Source organism: Tamandua tetradactyla, chromosome 8 (genome assembly GCF_023851605.1).
Source record: "Tamandua tetradactyla isolate mTamTet1 chromosome 8, mTamTet1.pri, whole genome shotgun sequence".
NCBI classification, from domain to species: Eukaryota; Metazoa; Chordata; class Mammalia; order Pilosa; family Myrmecophagidae; genus Tamandua; species Tamandua tetradactyla.
The window spans coordinates 19,648,165-19,665,564 of record NC_135334.1 but is presented as its reverse complement, the minus strand read 5'-3'; the positions used below and the strand labels follow the sequence as shown (position 1 = coordinate 19,665,564).

The 17,400-nt window shown below is 45.6% G+C and overlaps 1 protein-coding gene and 1 pseudogene across 1 annotated transcript in view; one reads left to right on the top strand and one right to left on the bottom strand.

Moving 5' to 3' along the window:
• Window positions 1-17,400, top strand: part of GRIK4 (glutamate ionotropic receptor kainate type subunit 4) — a 437,909-nt gene that overhangs the window by 417,066 nt on the left and 3,443 nt on the right. Inside the window, exons 19-20 of the mRNA XM_077112649.1 lie at window positions 637-765; window positions 16,999-17,117. Coding sequence (XP_076968764.1) covers window positions 637-765; window positions 16,999-17,117 — 248 coding nt within the window. The remainder of the gene's footprint in view (window positions 1-636; window positions 766-16,998; window positions 17,118-17,400) is intronic.
• On the bottom strand, window positions 3,241-15,341 carry LOC143643830 (small ribosomal subunit protein uS5 pseudogene; annotated as a pseudogene).

The following is a 17,400-nucleotide window of genomic DNA, read 5'->3' as shown; positions in this document are numbered from 1 at the left end:
AACAGAACAAGGAACAAGATTGAAAAAGTACTCATGTGGCCTAGGAGGTAAGGGGCTAACATGGAGTAAGCAGAATAGTATTTTCATGCATTCCCTGGGTGCCATGAGGTTGGATTGAAAATGCCTTGAAAGTATTTGAAATGCCTTGCTGGGGTGGAGAGTTATCTCTAAACCTGGAATATTCATTAGTCTCACCACCTAACAATATCTGTGAGGCAACTTTTTCATATGCCCAACCAGTGGGCAGGTCACTTAGCCCGGATAGACGGTGTTTTAACCTAGAAGGTGGCAGGGCCTGGGTAGGGAGGGCGGGGTGGGGCAAGTGCCTGGAAGCTGTTCCCTGACTCACGTTGGGGATCTTTGGCTGCAGGCTTGACCTGCCACTCAGTGTGGAGAGAAGCAGAGTAGGAAAGACTGAGCATTCCGTCATGAAGCCAGATGCTCTCCTCTCCGTGGAGGTTTCTTAGATCGGGCAGAGTGGGGAGCAGGGGTTCTGTGGGGACACCCACCCCATCTGTCATTCCTCTCCTGAAGTCAGAGTGGGTGGAGTACACGGAGGTTTACGGGAAAAGGGCGCGGAGGGATGCACGAGCGCGCTCACAGCCTGTGTCCTGGGCTCTCCTGTGACCCCCACAGGCTCGGTCTTCCGGGACGAGTTTGACCTGGCCATTCTTCAGCTGCAGGAGAATAACCGCCTAGAAATCCTGAAGCGCAAATGGTGGGAAGGGGGCAAGTGCCCCAAGGAGGAAGATCACAGAGCCAAAGGTAAGGACTTCCAGGGCCCTCGGTGCTCCTGAGCCTGTGGGTGCCACGGCAGCTTGTTTCTCGGGTCTGCATTCCAGGGAATGCCTTCTTGCAGACATCGAGAGCGAGCCTCAGGAGGAGCCTAAGGCCAGGCCAGGGCCGACTGTCAGTCTGTCCTGTCCCGGAAGAGCCCAGTACCCCAGGCTTACCTCTCCTGGAGGCTCTACTCCACAATGGTTTCCCAGTCCAGCCACCTCGTACCCCAGCTCCACCAGTCTCTGCCCTGGCCTACACTCTGTTATCTCACATCTAAACCTCTGTGATCGTCCGCTTTCCCCTCTCATTCTTGCCCACTGCCAGGTCCTCTCCACCAGTAACCAGGGTGATTCTTCCTCAAGTGCAAATCAGATTTCAGCCTTCCTTTGTGCACACTTTCCCATGACTTCCCATCTCACTCAGGATAAAATTCAAACTTGCAGCCACGGTCCCTCTGATCTCTTCCACTCTCGGTCTGGCCTTTCTCCACATAGGCCTCCTTTCTGCTCCCCAAGCCTCCCAGCTTGTTCCCTTCTCAGAGCCTTGGCACTCGTTGTTCCCTTTGCCTGCGTGCTGCTCCCCCAGACCCGTCCTGGCTAGCTTCCTCTTCACTGACCTCCCAGAGAAGGCACCCTTCAGAGGGGTCTTCCTTCCTACCCTCACCCTCCTTTATCCCCATCGCCTGAACCCTACTTTATGTTTCTTTGCAGTCCTTTTCATTACCGGGTATTACGCATTCCATTTATTTGTTTACTTTCCACCTACCTCTACTAAAATGAAGTTTCATGAGGGCAGGGTTTCTGTCCTCTTTACAAGGCTGCCCACAGGTCCTTTCACATGGGTATTTTTACTGAATGAATGAATGAATTCTAAATGGGGCTGAGTGGAGAGCAGTTGCTGACTGCTGTGTAGTTGGTGAGTGTTGGGGGTCCCTCAGCACCGTGGGTTTTCGGTAGGGAGAACACATGTCTTCGTTTGCCCAGAGCAGTTCTGGATTATATCTGTTGTAGATCAGTTATTGCCTGTTAGTTATTTATAGAAACCCTATTCATTCTCAAAGTGTCTTGGTTGGGACAATAAATCTTATAGTCACCCTAGTAATCTACCTCAGCCTTGCTAAAATATGCAACAAATTTACCTCCCGCAGGAAAGCAACTGGGGAGTGAAATAAATGATATCAAGCGCTTTCCTCTCTGCTTGGCATGAGTGATTATCCACAGTGAGACAGTGAATGAGTGACTCTGTATTTCTAAGATCTATACACGGATCTCTACCTTCAGGGAGATGTCTCAGAAAAACGGACCTTTGAGCCAAGTCCTTTGTAATTTATATGTAAAAACAGTGGGAGAGAGTAAACGCTCCCCTTTCCCTCACAGGACCCCAGCAAGCCCCCACACTTCTTGGGTCCCCACTCCCCAAAGGCCAGTGCTGACCACATGAAGGCAGTGGACATTAGTGGAATCCCAGGTCCACCAATTGCCAGTTCCGTGTGCTTATTTAGACATATTACTTAACACTTCTGAGCCCCCGTTCCCTTATCTGTAAAATGAGGACGGTAATAAGGGCACCGTGAAGTCAGAATGAAATAACACAAGCGCAGCTCATAAAAGCTGGCGTTGCAGACCCTGACATCGTACTGTGCTGCTCTTCAGATTTCAAGGGCGTCTGGTCTTCGTTAGCTGTCTGCACGGGACTTGTTTTCAGTGGGTCAGTCACCCATTCAATCAACAGGGATGTATTGAGTGACACCGAGGAGCCCCAATGCATCGTTTAATCCTCCTGGGAATAAGAGAGAAGGTATTATAGGCTTACAGTTCTTTACAAGGATCTGAAAGTGATTTCTGGAAACAAAACCAACATACTTGGAGTGATTAGCAAACACTTCTAGATACCAGCCAATCTACAACTAAATACTGTGGTGGTAGGTGGGAAGGGGGGTGGGGGTGAAGTGTTTAGGAGACTCCGTCAGAGAAAAAAGAGATGGGGAGGGAGGCACATAGAAAAGTCTCCAGAAACTTCTGTGGCTCGTATAGAATGAACTAGATTTTGAAGATGCCCAGGACCTGAATAGGGAGGGAGAGGAGGGGAGGGCATTCCAGGCAAATAAGCACCTTGGGGAGCGATATGGAGGCCAAAACCAGAGCAGTGGGCAGGGCTGGAAACAGGACAGCTGATGGTGCCCAGGGAGTAGAGAGAGTTCTTATCTGGAGAGTCAGGCCATGTAGACAGTTTGTAGGCAGGAACATGGGTTGCAAAATGCCTCTCCACCATCCCTCCCCACACAAATTCATGGATTGAAAACAATCTAAATCTGATTGGGCCTGGAATAGTCCAAATAAAATAGGATTATTGATAAGTTAACACATGTTCATATTGTTCTGTGATAACGGTGAACTTCAGAAAGGTGGGAAAGAATGTCGTCTTATCAAGGAGATGTGGAGGGAGATATGTGTGGCTTACTCAAGTGTTTATTGTTCTCATTAGAGCCCATGTGGTGGCCACAAGAGGCACCCAGGCCCTCTGCACAGAGACCCGTGGGTCTTCACGAGATGGCCGGTGAATTCCTGATAGGGAGACTTGCTGCTGAATAGGTCTCTTTCCAGAGGTCGGGAGCGAGATAGCGGTCGGTCTTGGAGATGGCGTTGAAGGTGGCCTTGGGGAGGTTGCCTGGGGTGGCTGTCCAGCCCCCAGCTGAGGTGTAGCCATCACTGATTCTGACCAGCAGCTGCAGCTTCTTGGGCACAGTGACCGAGACGATGCCAGTGCCTCGGGGCAGGGATGAGGCACACCAGCACAGAGCCGCAGTGTCCCATCACCTTGCAAGGGATGATGTGGGACTTGCCGATTTTGTTCCTCTAGTAGCCCCCAGCACACAGGGACAATGGAGAGCTTGGCCAGAACAATGGCCCCGCGGATGGTGGTGGCTACCTCCTTGGAGCACTTCACGCCCAGAGCCACATGACAAAGGCCAGCGCGGGTCTGCTTTGGCACAGGCATAATTTCTAAAACCTCATCCCCGAAGGACATCTCCAGGGAAAAGTCAACGATCTCAGACTTTCTTAATGGGCAGAGAGAAAAAATAGATCTCCTTCAGGCACTTGCTCTTCATATCCTTGACCAAGCGGCCCAGCTGGGTGACAAGTTGCCACTCCTTGGCCTTGGCCTTGGCCTTGGCCTTGCCTCTGTGAGCTCTGCAGCCTTGGCCCCAGCCCTGACCATGGCCGTGACCTCAGCCCCAGACCCCTCTGCCAAAGCCTCTGTGGAAACCACCACAGCCTCTCATTCCATCCAGGGTTCCCTGGCCCTCCAGGACCTCCTGCAACACCGGCATCATCGCCATTTGATGTTTTCTTGAAGAAGAAGACGTGTGGCTCTTTGACTGGAGCAATTTAAAGTAGAAACAGAGATATGGGATCTGGAGCAGAAGAAAGCTGAGTCCTTCCTCTGGTTTGTCTTAGGGTAGATTCTGAATGAAACAGAAGAAGTGTCCAAGTATCCATCTTCCTAGAAACCCTCAGCCTCACCCAGCATCTGCAGCTGGGTTGGGTGTCTTGCGCAACTTTGGATAGAACCAGGTCTCCTCTGATCAAGTGATGGCACCTTAGACCAAGTTTTATTTGTTTCTATGTCCCTGGCCTCTGCCACCGACGCTGGCACATGGTAGGTACTCAGCGCTTGGGGTATGTGTGAATATAGCCATCAATCAATCAAAAACTATCAATTGCGATGTTCTCCAGGGCCATGTAAAAGTGATTAACGCAACTGTATTCGTAATTACTTTCTTGAATCACCTTCACACCTGGAGCCCTCCACTTTAATGTCATGTCGTTCCTGCCTCTGAACAGATGATTGGACATATGCAGTGATACAGAGATACCAGGAGAGGAGGCTGGAGCAAAAGGAGAGGTGGCCAAGGACAATAAGGATCAGAGCCATGCAAGAAACCCCAAAGTCTCCCTGTTGATCCCCCAGGTGTAGACTACAAGCTCTAGTGGGCTTCAGGTAGCTCTCCTCTCTTCCTTCCCATTAGCCCCAGATTCCCTGAGCTTGCCTTTCCTTGTTAAACAGATCCCACTTGATCTGGTGCTCATTTTCCCATGAGACTCGCTACTTGAGTTGATCCCATCGCTTTCGTCCTTGACCACCAAAACAAGTCACGAGACCTTCCCTTTGGTTTGCCTATTTATTTGTCTGTGTTTATGTATGCTGCTACTGAAACAGATGGAGGGTAGCAGAATTGGCAAACACAAGGGAAAGTGACACAGGATCTTGGCTGCTTTAGAGTTTTCATTTTCACACTTGAGGGTCTTGGTTTGGTGTCTGTCCCATTGTAGATGTCACCCAAAACCCAATGAGCTTTTTTTGTCGTTCTTATTCCCCTGAGAATGGAGCTCATCAAACTTTCACCCTCCTGTGTACCTCAATTTATTCTACTCACAATAATTGGGATGGTTCTCTTCTTGAAGTCATTTTGATAGGGGTCAGGCTCATGGACATTGGGTCAATGGACTGCACTACAGAGATGAGCCTTATTATATACAGTATGAAGCATCTTAGAGACTCAGTTTCCTTCTCTGGAAAATAGAGATGATGATGATAATAATAATAATAGAGGTAATTTTAACACCACCTTCTTCTTGGGAAAATTGAATGAGCTAATTCAAGGGGTGGACCTTGAAGCAAAGTGCCTAGGACAAAGTCAATGGGAACTAATTTTATGCCAAATCTAGACCTAAAGGAACAATTAAGGCATGAGAAGAAGTCTAAAGTGTCCACAAGTCACAAGCATGCCTGTCTACCCTGTGCTTCTTCAAGGTTGGATAGGTTTTTGAACATCAGCACATGGCATTTATTTTGTGTCTGTTGACATTTCGCTTGTCCGCATAGACTATGAGCAACTCAAGGGCAGGGACTGTGTGTTACTCATTTTTGTATCCTAGAGTCCAGCACATTGCCTGACATCAGTATTTGAAGAAAGAATGAGCAATGAATGAATGAATGAGCAAGCATCTCAAGGACCTCCAGACTAGGTACCATTCTCACTCTCACCTCCTGTATTTTTCCTCCCAAATAGGAGCCCTGCCACCCTAGATGTTGGCATGGAACACATTCGTGTAGCTCCTGTGCGTTCAACACACATTATTTGGAAATCACTGTATACCACCCATTGTGCTAGGCTCTGGGATTTCAAAAAGGAATAAGACATGGCCTGCCCTCAAGAGTCTTTGACCTAGAAAGAAGCTCAGTTATAATGATTGCAGGCAGAAGTGCTTTATTACCACTATAAAGAAAGTGTTGTGAAACCCAGAGGAAGGAGTGATTAATTCTGATAAATGGTAAGGGAAGGCTTTACCAAGACATTTGGCCTGGATCTTGACGCATCCGTTAAGAGTTGCTGCTTTAGGAATGTTGTGGAGCACAATTTCTTAAAATTAGAAATCAGATTGAATAAGTAGGACAAGGTTGAAATTCAGGCTGCAAACTTATATGTCTCAAACTTTTCCATAGAAGGAACTCTATTAGCAGAGGAGGCTCTTGGGGATCTGGTGACATAAAACACCATGCTTGAAATGCCCTTAAAGTCTTCTGTTGTGCCCTAAAAATGCATGTGAGTCTTGCATCTAACTCCATAGTAGAGTCATGTTTATTTAATATAAACTTTTTCCCATCCATTTGATTTTACTGGGATATCAAAGTAAAATTAATATCCCAGGAAGATGCCCTGTGATCATCCCTTGGCTTTGTATATGCCTTGGCCCACCCAAAGTGCCCTGAACATGGTTTGACAATATTGGCTGTAGACATCAAAGGTTCTGGGGAGGGATGTGGTAAGATGAGAGCAGTTGCTGTGGGGTAGATTCTGAGTTCTTTGTCAAAGGTTTCCTGACCCATTCAGTGGCATTCACGATTCCAGGGGATAGCCATTGGCTTAGGGAGGAGCAAAGAATGCAATTACTGACTCCAGGTTCCAAAAATAAATTCTTACAACTCATAACAGAAACAATATTCTTTGGAATCAAAGTTGGGTTTTTTTTTGTTTTGTTTTTTTGTTTTTTTCTAGAGAAAGCATTTTGGAATTCAGACGGTTAATAACTGAAGGAAGTTGGACATAAAGTTTGTACTAAAGTTAGAAAGCAAAAAAAGAATAGGAGAGCCAGACTGCCCAGACTGCCAACCAGATAAGAGGATGCCTTGGCTAGAGGAGCACAGTTTCTAAGCAGGAAAGGATGTGGTAGGGTGTTCTGGGTCCCTGGGAAGGAGCCTGGTGCCCTAGATTAGTTGGAGTTTCCAAAAGATAAAGAGATTTTTGCTTGCTTCTTGAGTTTGGTAAGTCCCAGAAATATATATCGTGCTACAGAGAAGGTGACATGTGGGTACTCAGGACAGGGAGTGCCCAGTTTACCAGACCTGAGTTTACCTAAACATTAGACAGGGATATTGGAGATATGGGTGGAAACCAACATAAGACCAGACACCTACTCCCTACCACAGACCATGGCACATAACCAGACTCCTTTGCAACTCTATAACTGAAATACATGCTGTAGAAAAGAGGGAAAGGAGAAAACCTTGAATTTAGTTGAGTTGAAGCCTGAAATGACTGAGAAGTCTCAGCGTTTTGGGCAACCAGGTGGATATAGGAGTTGGAGGTAAAAATCAGGTTCATTTGTAGGAAATAAAATTATAATTTTTGCAGAGTGTTAGCTTTGGAAATTCTTCCCCAGTGTAGAGTTTAAGGAAGACTGATCTGACAACAGAGTTTCAGGATGGGAAGGAGAGGGTAGACAGGCAGAGAGAGCTCACTTTCCCAGAGAAGATGGAAGGAGTGAGCAGGAGGCTTCTCACCACTCTGCACTTTGGGACCAAATGTTCCCTGGCACAGAGAAGAGAGCTGATCAGATGAAAAGAGAAAATAAACAGCAGAAGTCATCCTGCCCAGGTCCCAAATGCTTCAGAAGATCAACCAGCCAGTGGCAATTTGTCTCTATGCAGTCATCCTTTGGAACAAGAGGGTGAGCTCTATTAATATGCAGTAATGCCCAAGAGGGAGGCTGTCTGGGGGATGCTATGCAAATCACCATAAAAGCCAGGGCTTCGGTTGCCATGCCAGCCAAAGTAGCTAGTGCCAGTTTAATGCAGTGGCTCCATTCTTGCCGTGGCTGGGACCCAAACACACATTACTCAGAGAGGCTAAAAGTCTTCTTGGCCAAGCAAAATGCCATGTGACCTCCTCCAAGCCAAGCAAGAAGCACTAGCCTGGAACGGGAGGCACCATTGCTTGATTTTTCTTTGGCAAATTAGCCATGCAGACTCATTGCCCAAGAGACTCCCTGCTGTGGCAGGATAACAGGACCAGCATGCCCTAAAGAGCTCCTCCTTTGCATCTTGAAATGGCCACTAGGGATGGAGCCACAGGAACATATTTTTTTCCTTGTCTCAAATTGAATGGAAAGCAGTAGTTTTAATTTGCTTTCTGCCTTTTATATGATTGGAATCAGTTGGCCTTTGCATGTGCTGAAGGAGTGAGGGGAACATGGAACCGAGAGGGAGGAGTGGAGAGGAGGGGAGGTATAAGGGCAGGGTGGTCCTTTTTTCAGAGAACTATGAAACTGTGAGAGCTATGGGTGCTTTGTTTTCAATTAGAATGTACCAGACAATAGCACAGTGCCTAATATAATCCTTTGGTGCTTTGTTATCCTATTCAAATACGAGACATTTCAAAGAAAGGGATCTGTTGCTGCCCTCCTTCTAATCCAATATTAACAGCTCAAACATCGCTGCCAAGCTCCAGAGAAGAATCCTGACATTGGGACGATGACTCCAATCCTGAGGCTTTTGGGTCAGGCGGTAAGAGCCACAATATTACCCCTTCGCTTCATCTCCCCTGTTCCTTTGTCCGTCTGTAACTTAATGGCTGCCCACCTTCATAAACGGCTAAAAAAATGAAATAGCAGATCAGGTGGAAGCCTGGAGAATAAAAAAAAGGAGCAGGCTCCACTCCAACAGTTGCATTTTCTTCTGCCTTTTCTTTTTCACAAACAGTTCTTTTATTTATTTATTTGTTCACTCAACTCCTACAAAAAGAAATATCACTAGCCACTCACTGATGCCGGCTTCCCAATTCAAGAGGATTGGATTACCGAAGGTTTTGCAGAAGAGTGGCTGGACAAAGAGGTGGTCGGTGAATTCCAAGGAAATTAAATACCTTTATCTTGAAACACCCAAGCTCACAATCTTGTGGGCTTCAAAGGAACATAAATACACCACCAGGCTGTGAAAAGCAGAATCCCCTTTCAAGGATGGAAAAGAGGCCATGGCATTGACTCACAAAATCCTTAGAGAAAAGGAAGTTTGCTGTCTGGCATAGTGGGAATGCACGCATGAGACAACTTAGCAAAAGTTGTGGGGTAATGAGAAGAGGGGAATTCTGGGGGCATTTTCCTTTCTCTTTCTTCTCTGGGGGCCCAGCCTGGGTATCCTGGTTCTCTGGTTTCTCTGGATAGAGAATAGACTAGAAACCTGAATATGGAAGTTTAGATAGTGTCTCAGAAAGATGCTAGCAGAGGAAGCCTCTCCCCAGTCAAATCGGATTTATTGCTGAGAGATGGAGAAACTCCACAGGGAGGGTTGCCAAAAAGCATGGTCAGGAGCAGAGGCAAATGGTAGTCCAGGATGTCTGCAATAGAGAGAGGCAACAATTGTCAAGACCGCAGCTCAACTTGGGAACTGAGCCAAGAAGAAGTCAATAAATCATTGACTCAAACATTTGACATAATGTTTTGAAGGAGAGAAAGGGATTTTATAAATTGACTATTGGCCTATACATAGGACCCTCTTTCCTAATTGTTCCGGGGTTTGCCAGGAGCGAATTCGGCCCCCAGGATGTCCGTTTGAACTCAGTAATCATAGCACCATAGCACGGGCAGATGTGGAGTCCCAGGGAGAGGTGGCATGGGTCAGGGGTTAACAGCTCAGGCTCAGTTTGGATTCAGGCACTCCCACTTGTCAGCCACATAACTTGGGCAGTTACCTACCTACTCTGTGCCTTGAGTTCTTTGTCAAGAAAGTGGAGGAAGAATGGTGCGTGTTTCATAGGGCACCATAAGGATCGACTCAAAGTGTTAGCCTAATAACCTTGTGCACGGTAAGCCCTCATGAGTCAACTTTATTCTTATAAAGAGCATTAGCTTTGGAGTCAGCGTGATCTAGAATTCATATCTTAGCAGTGAAAACTCGAGCAACTTTCTTAATTTCTCTGCACTTTTGTTTCTTTAACAAAAGGACAGGTAGGTCTGCTTTCCAGTGTTTTTTGTTTTTTTTTTTTAAATGATCATTGATTTTATTTATTTGCATATGGGCACAGGCACCAGGAATTGAACCCCAGGCCTCCGGTATGGCAGGTGGGAGCTCTGCCTGCTGAGCCACAGTGTCCCCCAGTGTTTTTAATATGATTGAAGGGGATAGCATATGTTTAAAACATCAGGTGCTTGAGCTTCTATTTTGATAAATAGTAAAATTTATCAAGTGCCTCTCCTATCTCTCTTCTGTTTCATGCCCCTTTCCCTTCTGTTCTTCTGTCACTTTCCCCAGCATCTGCTAGGTCTAGTCAATGGATGGCACCGTGAATGTAAGAAGAAATGGCAAGCTTACTATTTCACAGTCCTCAACAGCCAAATACAATCAGTCACTTTATTTTCTTGGAAGGTCCTACAGGTCAGCTAACACATGGACACATGAAGTCGCTATTTATGCTAAGTCTGTTTAATACATTTACATGGCTGTAGGTGACTGTGGCTCTGAAATAGAAGCTGTTTAACAGCCACATTGGCCAAGGAATCTGTGTTCCTGTCAAATGCCTTTAACGTGTGAACATTGCACAGAGGGTCACACCTAGCCTAGTGCTCAGCTCATGGAAGCTCCTCATGAAGACTTGTTGATCAAAGTCAAAGAATGAATTCTTCATCCCTTGGAGCGAATGTGGCTGTTCTAGTTTGCTAGCTGCCAGAATGCAATATATCAGAAATGGAATGGCTTTTAAAAAGGGGAATTTAATAAGTTGCTAGTTTACAGTTCTAAGGCCGAGAAAATGTCCAATTAAAACAAGTCTATAGAAATGTCCAATCAAAGGTATCCAGGGAAAGATACCTTGGTTCAAGAAGGCCAATGAAGTTCAGGGTTTCTCTCTCAAGTGAGAAGGCACATGGGAACACAGTCACAGTTTCTCTCTTGGCTGGAAGGGCACATGGCGAACACGGCGTCATCTGCTACTTTCTCTCCTGGCTTCCTGTTTCATGAAGCTCCCTGGGAGGTATTTTCCTTCTTCATCTCCAAAGGTCACTGGCTCACGGACTCTCTGCTTCATGGTGCTGCAGCATTCTCTGCTCTCTCTGAATCTCCCTCATTCTCCAAAATGTTTCCTCTTTTATAGGACCCCAGAAACTTATAAAGACTCACCCAAATGGGTGGAGACATGTCGTCACCTAATCCAGTTTAACAAACACTCTGGATTAAATCACATCATCCAGGGAGATGATCTGATTACAGTTCCAAACATACAGTATTGAATAGGGATTATTCTACCTTTATGAAATGGGATTTTGATTAAAACATGGCTTTTCTAGGGGACATACATCCTTTCAAGTGAGCACAGCAGTACTAGTCTGTTAGCATCCTCAAGCAGATTCTCTGAGCCTGCCTCTGCAGCTCCTCCAGTTCTTACCTCTTGGCTTCCCAGGCTGCAGCCTCTCTGCTCAAAAGTAGCTGCCCCTCTGTAGTGCTACCAGGAGATATGGGAGGGTCTTAAGGCCCAAGACATAATTGCTTCTGAATCCAGGAGATGAACCAAAGGAAGAGCAGGTGGGTGGGTGGATGGGTGGAGACTCACAGCTCTTCAAAGTTACTCTCTTCCAGGTTGCCCTTCCCCCTCTTTAATTCTAGAACCAAAGTGTGTTATTCATTTGCATTTGCAAACTATCATTTGCATCTATGGACAGTCTGTGAATGACACCAAAGTTAGTATTTAACCAACCAGGAGTTTGCGGAGAGAGTTTTACTCTATTTTGGCTAATGCAGCATGATTGCTGGGGCATCGCAGAGGCTCAGAGACTCAAGTGTCAGGAGAAAATCTCACTTTTAAAACCATCTGTCTAGATGGCTTCTGTGTGGTCCCATCTGAAGGAGGGAAGGTGGGGGCCGCAGGATGAGTAGATGGCTTCCCAGCTCCCCCTTGCAGGTGCTCTGGCATCTGTGAGTGCCTGGAGGGTTTTCTCGTCAGCTGGAGGGAGTCCACATCAGAGGCTCCTTCTGATTAATGGCCTTGTGCTGTGGAAGGCATTTGACTTATAGGAGAATGACTGATGACAGTGCTAAATGCAACTGCAGCACTCTTCCAACACTCCCTTCCACTCCCCGCTCCATCTGTTTCTCAGCTCTGATCCTGCCAGCAATCTATTCTTGTTTCCGCTTTCCAATAAGTTCCTAAAGGCTAGAATGGTACATAAGCCTTGCTTCTGTGGGGAGGAGGCCACCCCGCCAGAATCGGCTTGCTGGAGCCAAGACCAGGATTAACACGCTGGGCGAGTTAGCTGGGAGCTGGGAATGGGAAGGCTGTTGAGTGTTTCCGTGACTCATGATTTCTACCAGAATCCTGTTAAAACCTCAGCTCCTCCAGGAAGCTTTCCCTGATCTAATCCAGATCACCTGTCTATTTATATCCCTCCCCCACCCCCACCCCACCCTCACACCTGCCCTGGACTGGGCAGACTCAGTACACATGTTGTATTTATCCATGTCAGTGATCGGTCCCCCTTTACCAGCCATTTAAGAACAACTGTGGGCCATCTGCCTCTGTGACCAGGCTGGAAGCACTCATTTTACTATTTAAAAAAGATTGAATTAGGAAAAAAAAAGTACATGGAAGTATTAAGTGTTCAAGGAGCATGATGTGTACAAACTACTCTCAAATGTTTAGAAAATAGATCATAGAAAGATAGATATAGATAGATGAATGGATGGGTAGGTGGGTGGGTGGATGGATGGATGGATGGATGGATGGATGGATGGATAGATTGATAGATGACTGATAAAATGATAGGACGAATGTGACAAAATGTTAAAAGTTGGTAGATATGGGTATGTAAGGGGAGATATGATGGAGTTCTCTGTATGGGTTTTGTATTGTTTTTGCAACTGTCCTATAAGTTTGGAATTATTTCAAAATTAAAAAGTTAATTAAAAATGTAAGGATGAACGCATATCGTAGTACAGATTCCAAAGCTTTTGATAATGCAGCTCTCTACAAAGACATCTGGGGTGTCTTTGTCCTCTTTCTTAATGCTTATTCTTTCAACAAACATTTTTTGAGTTGTTTTTATGGACCAACACCACAACTGAGTGGAACAAGACATGGTTATTACCCTGAGGAACTCACAGTCTAGTGGGAAATACAGATATACACATTTAAGCGGATTTTTATGCAGTATTGGAGTGAAACATGGTGAATTAGTGGAGCATAAAATAGGTGTAAATGACAAGGTCAGACAAGATCAGAGAAGACTTCTTGGAGTAAGTCACACCAGACCTGCTTGGAGTTCACCAGGTGTGTGTCTGGGGGTGGAGTTAAGGGTTGGTTACAGGAGAAGAGGCCCAGGAGCTGGGAGCATGTGCTGGGAACTGTGTACAGTTCTGTGTTGCTGGAAGATGTGCCACAGCTGGATTTTGCATTTCAGAAGAATCCCTCAGGCAACAATCAGGAAAATCATTTGGAGGCTGCTTCAGTTGTCCAAGCGGGAGATCATGGGGGCCTGAACTGAGGAGGTGGTAGGAGGAATAGCAAAAAGAGTAAGAAACTGAAACTATATAGGTGGTAAAATCAGCAGGACTTGGTAATTGCCAGTGGGTTCATGGAGAAGAGGCACGATACCAAATGCAGGAAAATGAGGAGAAAGTAGGGGTCCTAGAGCAAGCAAAAGAAATGAAGATTGCAAGAAAACAGAGACTGTGCCTGGATAATAATCCAAGAAGGGGGTATGGTTGACAATGACAAGTGGTAAGACAGCTGAAGTAAGCTCAGGACTGGAAATTTTCCAGTGGGTTAGAAACAAGATTTTGTTTGGTGACCTTGGTGAGAGTTTTTTAGTGGTGCAAGACCAATGCCATGGGATGCAGAGTGAATAGGAGGAACAAAAGGAAATTTTGAACAGAATCATTTTCTCCTTTGGATACGATAGAGAAGGTAGTGCCCAAAAGATTTTCAAGGGTCCAAAACTATGTTTAAGGTCTGAAAAAAAACATTGACTTCAAAATGCAGAAAGGAAACTGTACAATTGAATTGACATGTTCAGTTAAATATCGCCAAAATGTGATGTTGTTTCAACTGCATTAGTTTTTAAATTTCATATTCATAATAAGTTCATTACATTCAGAAACAATTTTTGGTTGCATTTTCTCATTTTGCAGACATTCCCTTGTATGCACTATGCTTGCTGAGAAATCGCAGCCAATCATAAATTAACTATTTCTTGCTGCTCAATAATCCCAAAAAGCAACATTTTAACAATGCATTGAGCATAAGGTGGGTGTGTTTTCTTTCAGTTGCTTTCTTTGGCAAGGGGCCTCCAAATGTAAGAGTTCTAAGAGCTTTAGAGTGTCTTAAAATGTTTCTGATATAGACAGCTCTTTCCAAAAGCATGGCCATGGGAGAAACTGCTCACTAAACAGAGTTGGAGGTGGGGGTGGGTGGGTGAACGGTTTAGAAGGTGAAAGGGTGAGAAAGAAGGAAGGTAGACCAGGAAATTTAAAGCGGGTGGGTTTATTTCTGTGCTCCCAGGCAGAGCTCATGGAATCCAAGACCCAGAGAGGTGAGTCTGCGCCTGGGTGATAGCATGGGCAGTTAATTTTAAGTAAGCGGGTCAGGTGACGTCAGGAAGGGGCGGTTCTCCGGAAGTCAGGTGTCCGGAGGGGGCGGGCTCGGAAGTCATGTTGGGAGGGGCTACACAGCCTCCGCAGCTTCAGTTGTGGTGCCGTTCTCCATTCCCCCGGCCTAACAGGGGGAGAATTCTTTTGTTTTTCTTTTAGAGGGGAGAGACTTGAGTGGAGCCAGTGGAAGAGAAAAGCCTCATGGGGCTGGGATGGCATGGTTATCGCTAGAGGCAGGAACGGTGCCTGCAGCCCAAGAGGCAGAATTAAGCCCAGAGAGGAGGGAGAACAATTGCTCTACTCGAGCAAGAGGGAGGGATGAGTTCCTTCCAGGGGATCATACTCATTTTTTCTATGTCAAACAGAACTATCCCAAAATGGTGGAGGGTCTTGTTGCATCACAGCAATCTCTTGGGGCCTCCCTATACCCAAGCAGGTGGTCATCCTTACGAGCATAGAGGTCATTTGCCTTCTTCCCTGGGGATCTCCAGCCAGCCTCACTCCACAGGGGCTGGCTACAGAAACAAGTTCATCCACCATGCTCTCAGATGTGCGTCCTAATACTTCAGTTCTCACCACCTCTAAACCTGTGGGCTGGAGCATCTACCGCACACATCAGCTAGATCCTTGGTGTATTCCCTCATGGGTATCCCAGTTCTGACTCTTTTCCTGGGGTCTCCCAAACTCTCAATCTTCCCCACCATGCATATGTTCCCATGGTCTAAAGCCATCCACCCAAAGAGCCCAGGCTGAGGGGCAGGCGTTCAACTGAACCCCAAGCTTCCTTTTCCTGGAAGGTAGAAATCTACCCGAAACGCTATCTACCATCCCTTGGAGTTGGATTTTTGAGTGAGCCACTGTTTGGGGGCTCTTCACAGAAAAGGATCCTGCCTACACACAGGTACTGAAGTTGACTGAGTGGGTCTGCAGACCCTAGTACATAGGCTGCCTGACACATCCATTATGTCAGTCCTCCAAGCCACCATCAGCAGGTTTTTGGTGTAGGGAGGCACTGCTAACTAACTCTCTTATTTTGATACAAAAAAGCAGCTGCCCATTTGGAATTTCATAACAGGTAACCCAAGGCCACTTGAAATGGCTTGGTAGAATTGTCTGTTCCCAACTTTGCAAGGTGTAGAGGGTAATGTCAGATTTCTGCTCCTGACCTGTGGCTCATCACATGAGTTTGCTTTTCCCTGACACTGACATAGCTCCGTGTTCAGCGATGACACCACTGATTGAACAGATTCTCAAGTGTGCAAGCGTTCCTGGAAAGCAGAGGGCATAAGCTACCCTCTTGACATTTTCCTGGATAAAAGATGTTTTTTGATTTATGACTGTAACCCCTATTTAATCAGGGTTTCACGTGTTTATGATGCTGCCCCTAAAGTTTGGGTTTTTCTAATGCAAAAGGAGAAAAAAAAAGCATACGGCCTATCAGTTTGGCAAAGCCCAGTGTCTGACACTGTGGAAATAAAATAGCCATGTCATCCTGCAAATATTTATTGAGTAAATACACTACATGCCAGATGCTAGGCAATGAGGATTCAACAGGAAAGTATGCCTGATTTCAAAGAGTTTACAACATTACTAGTACAGTGCTTCCAAAAACACCCATTTGCAAACTAATTTTAGTCTGCCTGGAAAAGAATCACTTGTGAAGCTTTTTTAAAAATACATGTTCCTGGGCCCTATCCCCATAGATAATGACTATCTGTCTGGAGTAAGAACTAGGAATTTATATTTTTACCGTTTCCCAGGTGGTTCTGATGGCAGCCTGGTTTAGGAACCACTGTGCTGGGTGGGATAAAAAATTTCACTTTCCAAATAAGTGTTTTTAGTAAATGTGTTGACACAGATAGGTAAACATAATTTTTTCTATCCATGTTTTAGTCAAAGCAGTTGCTTTATACTATGCGAGCATAATACTGGGAAGATTGACTAAAACAATTTTTTGAAGCTTCTAGAACCTACAGGCATATTTATGTCATGTCTCTATAAGCTAAGTCAAATGGGGTAGAACCCTTTTCTTAAGATGATCCTCACCTCCCACCCCAAGGTACCCCCCTTATAGGCTTCTCATCAGCCTTATCCACTTGCAACTGAATTTCCCTTCTGCTTTTTACTCCAGCTATGCTGCTTTTTTTTCCCCAGCAGAGTAATTAAATCTCTTCAAAGAATGTGTGTCTAAAGTTTTACAAGACTCGTTTGGGTCATTTAAATGACCTTCAGCATTTTTGGTAGAATGATTATGTCTCCCTGCCCCTTTACACTATTTTTTGTCTCATCGTTTTCTTACAGGCCTGGGAATGGAGAATATTGGTGGAATCTTCGTGGTTCTTATTTGTGGCTTAATCGTGGCCATTTTTATGGCTATGTTGGAGTTTTTGTGGACTCTCCGACATTCAGAAACAACAGAGGTAAACTTCCAAAGAGGTGCTATGTACGGAGTTGGTGGCTGGTACAAAACAGATGCCCAGACATTGGCTGAATTAATTTCAAACAGAACAGATAAAATCCCACACGCGAGTGGAGCACCCATGGGATGGTGCCATGGAAAGAATTCCAGTCTCAAGGACAGGAGACTTGGGTTAACGCTTCATGGCTTACTAATTATGTAGACTCAGAAAGGGCACTTAATCTCTCTAGGCTTCAGCTACTACTTTGAAACAGCCCATAAAATAAAATAAAGTGTGAATAATG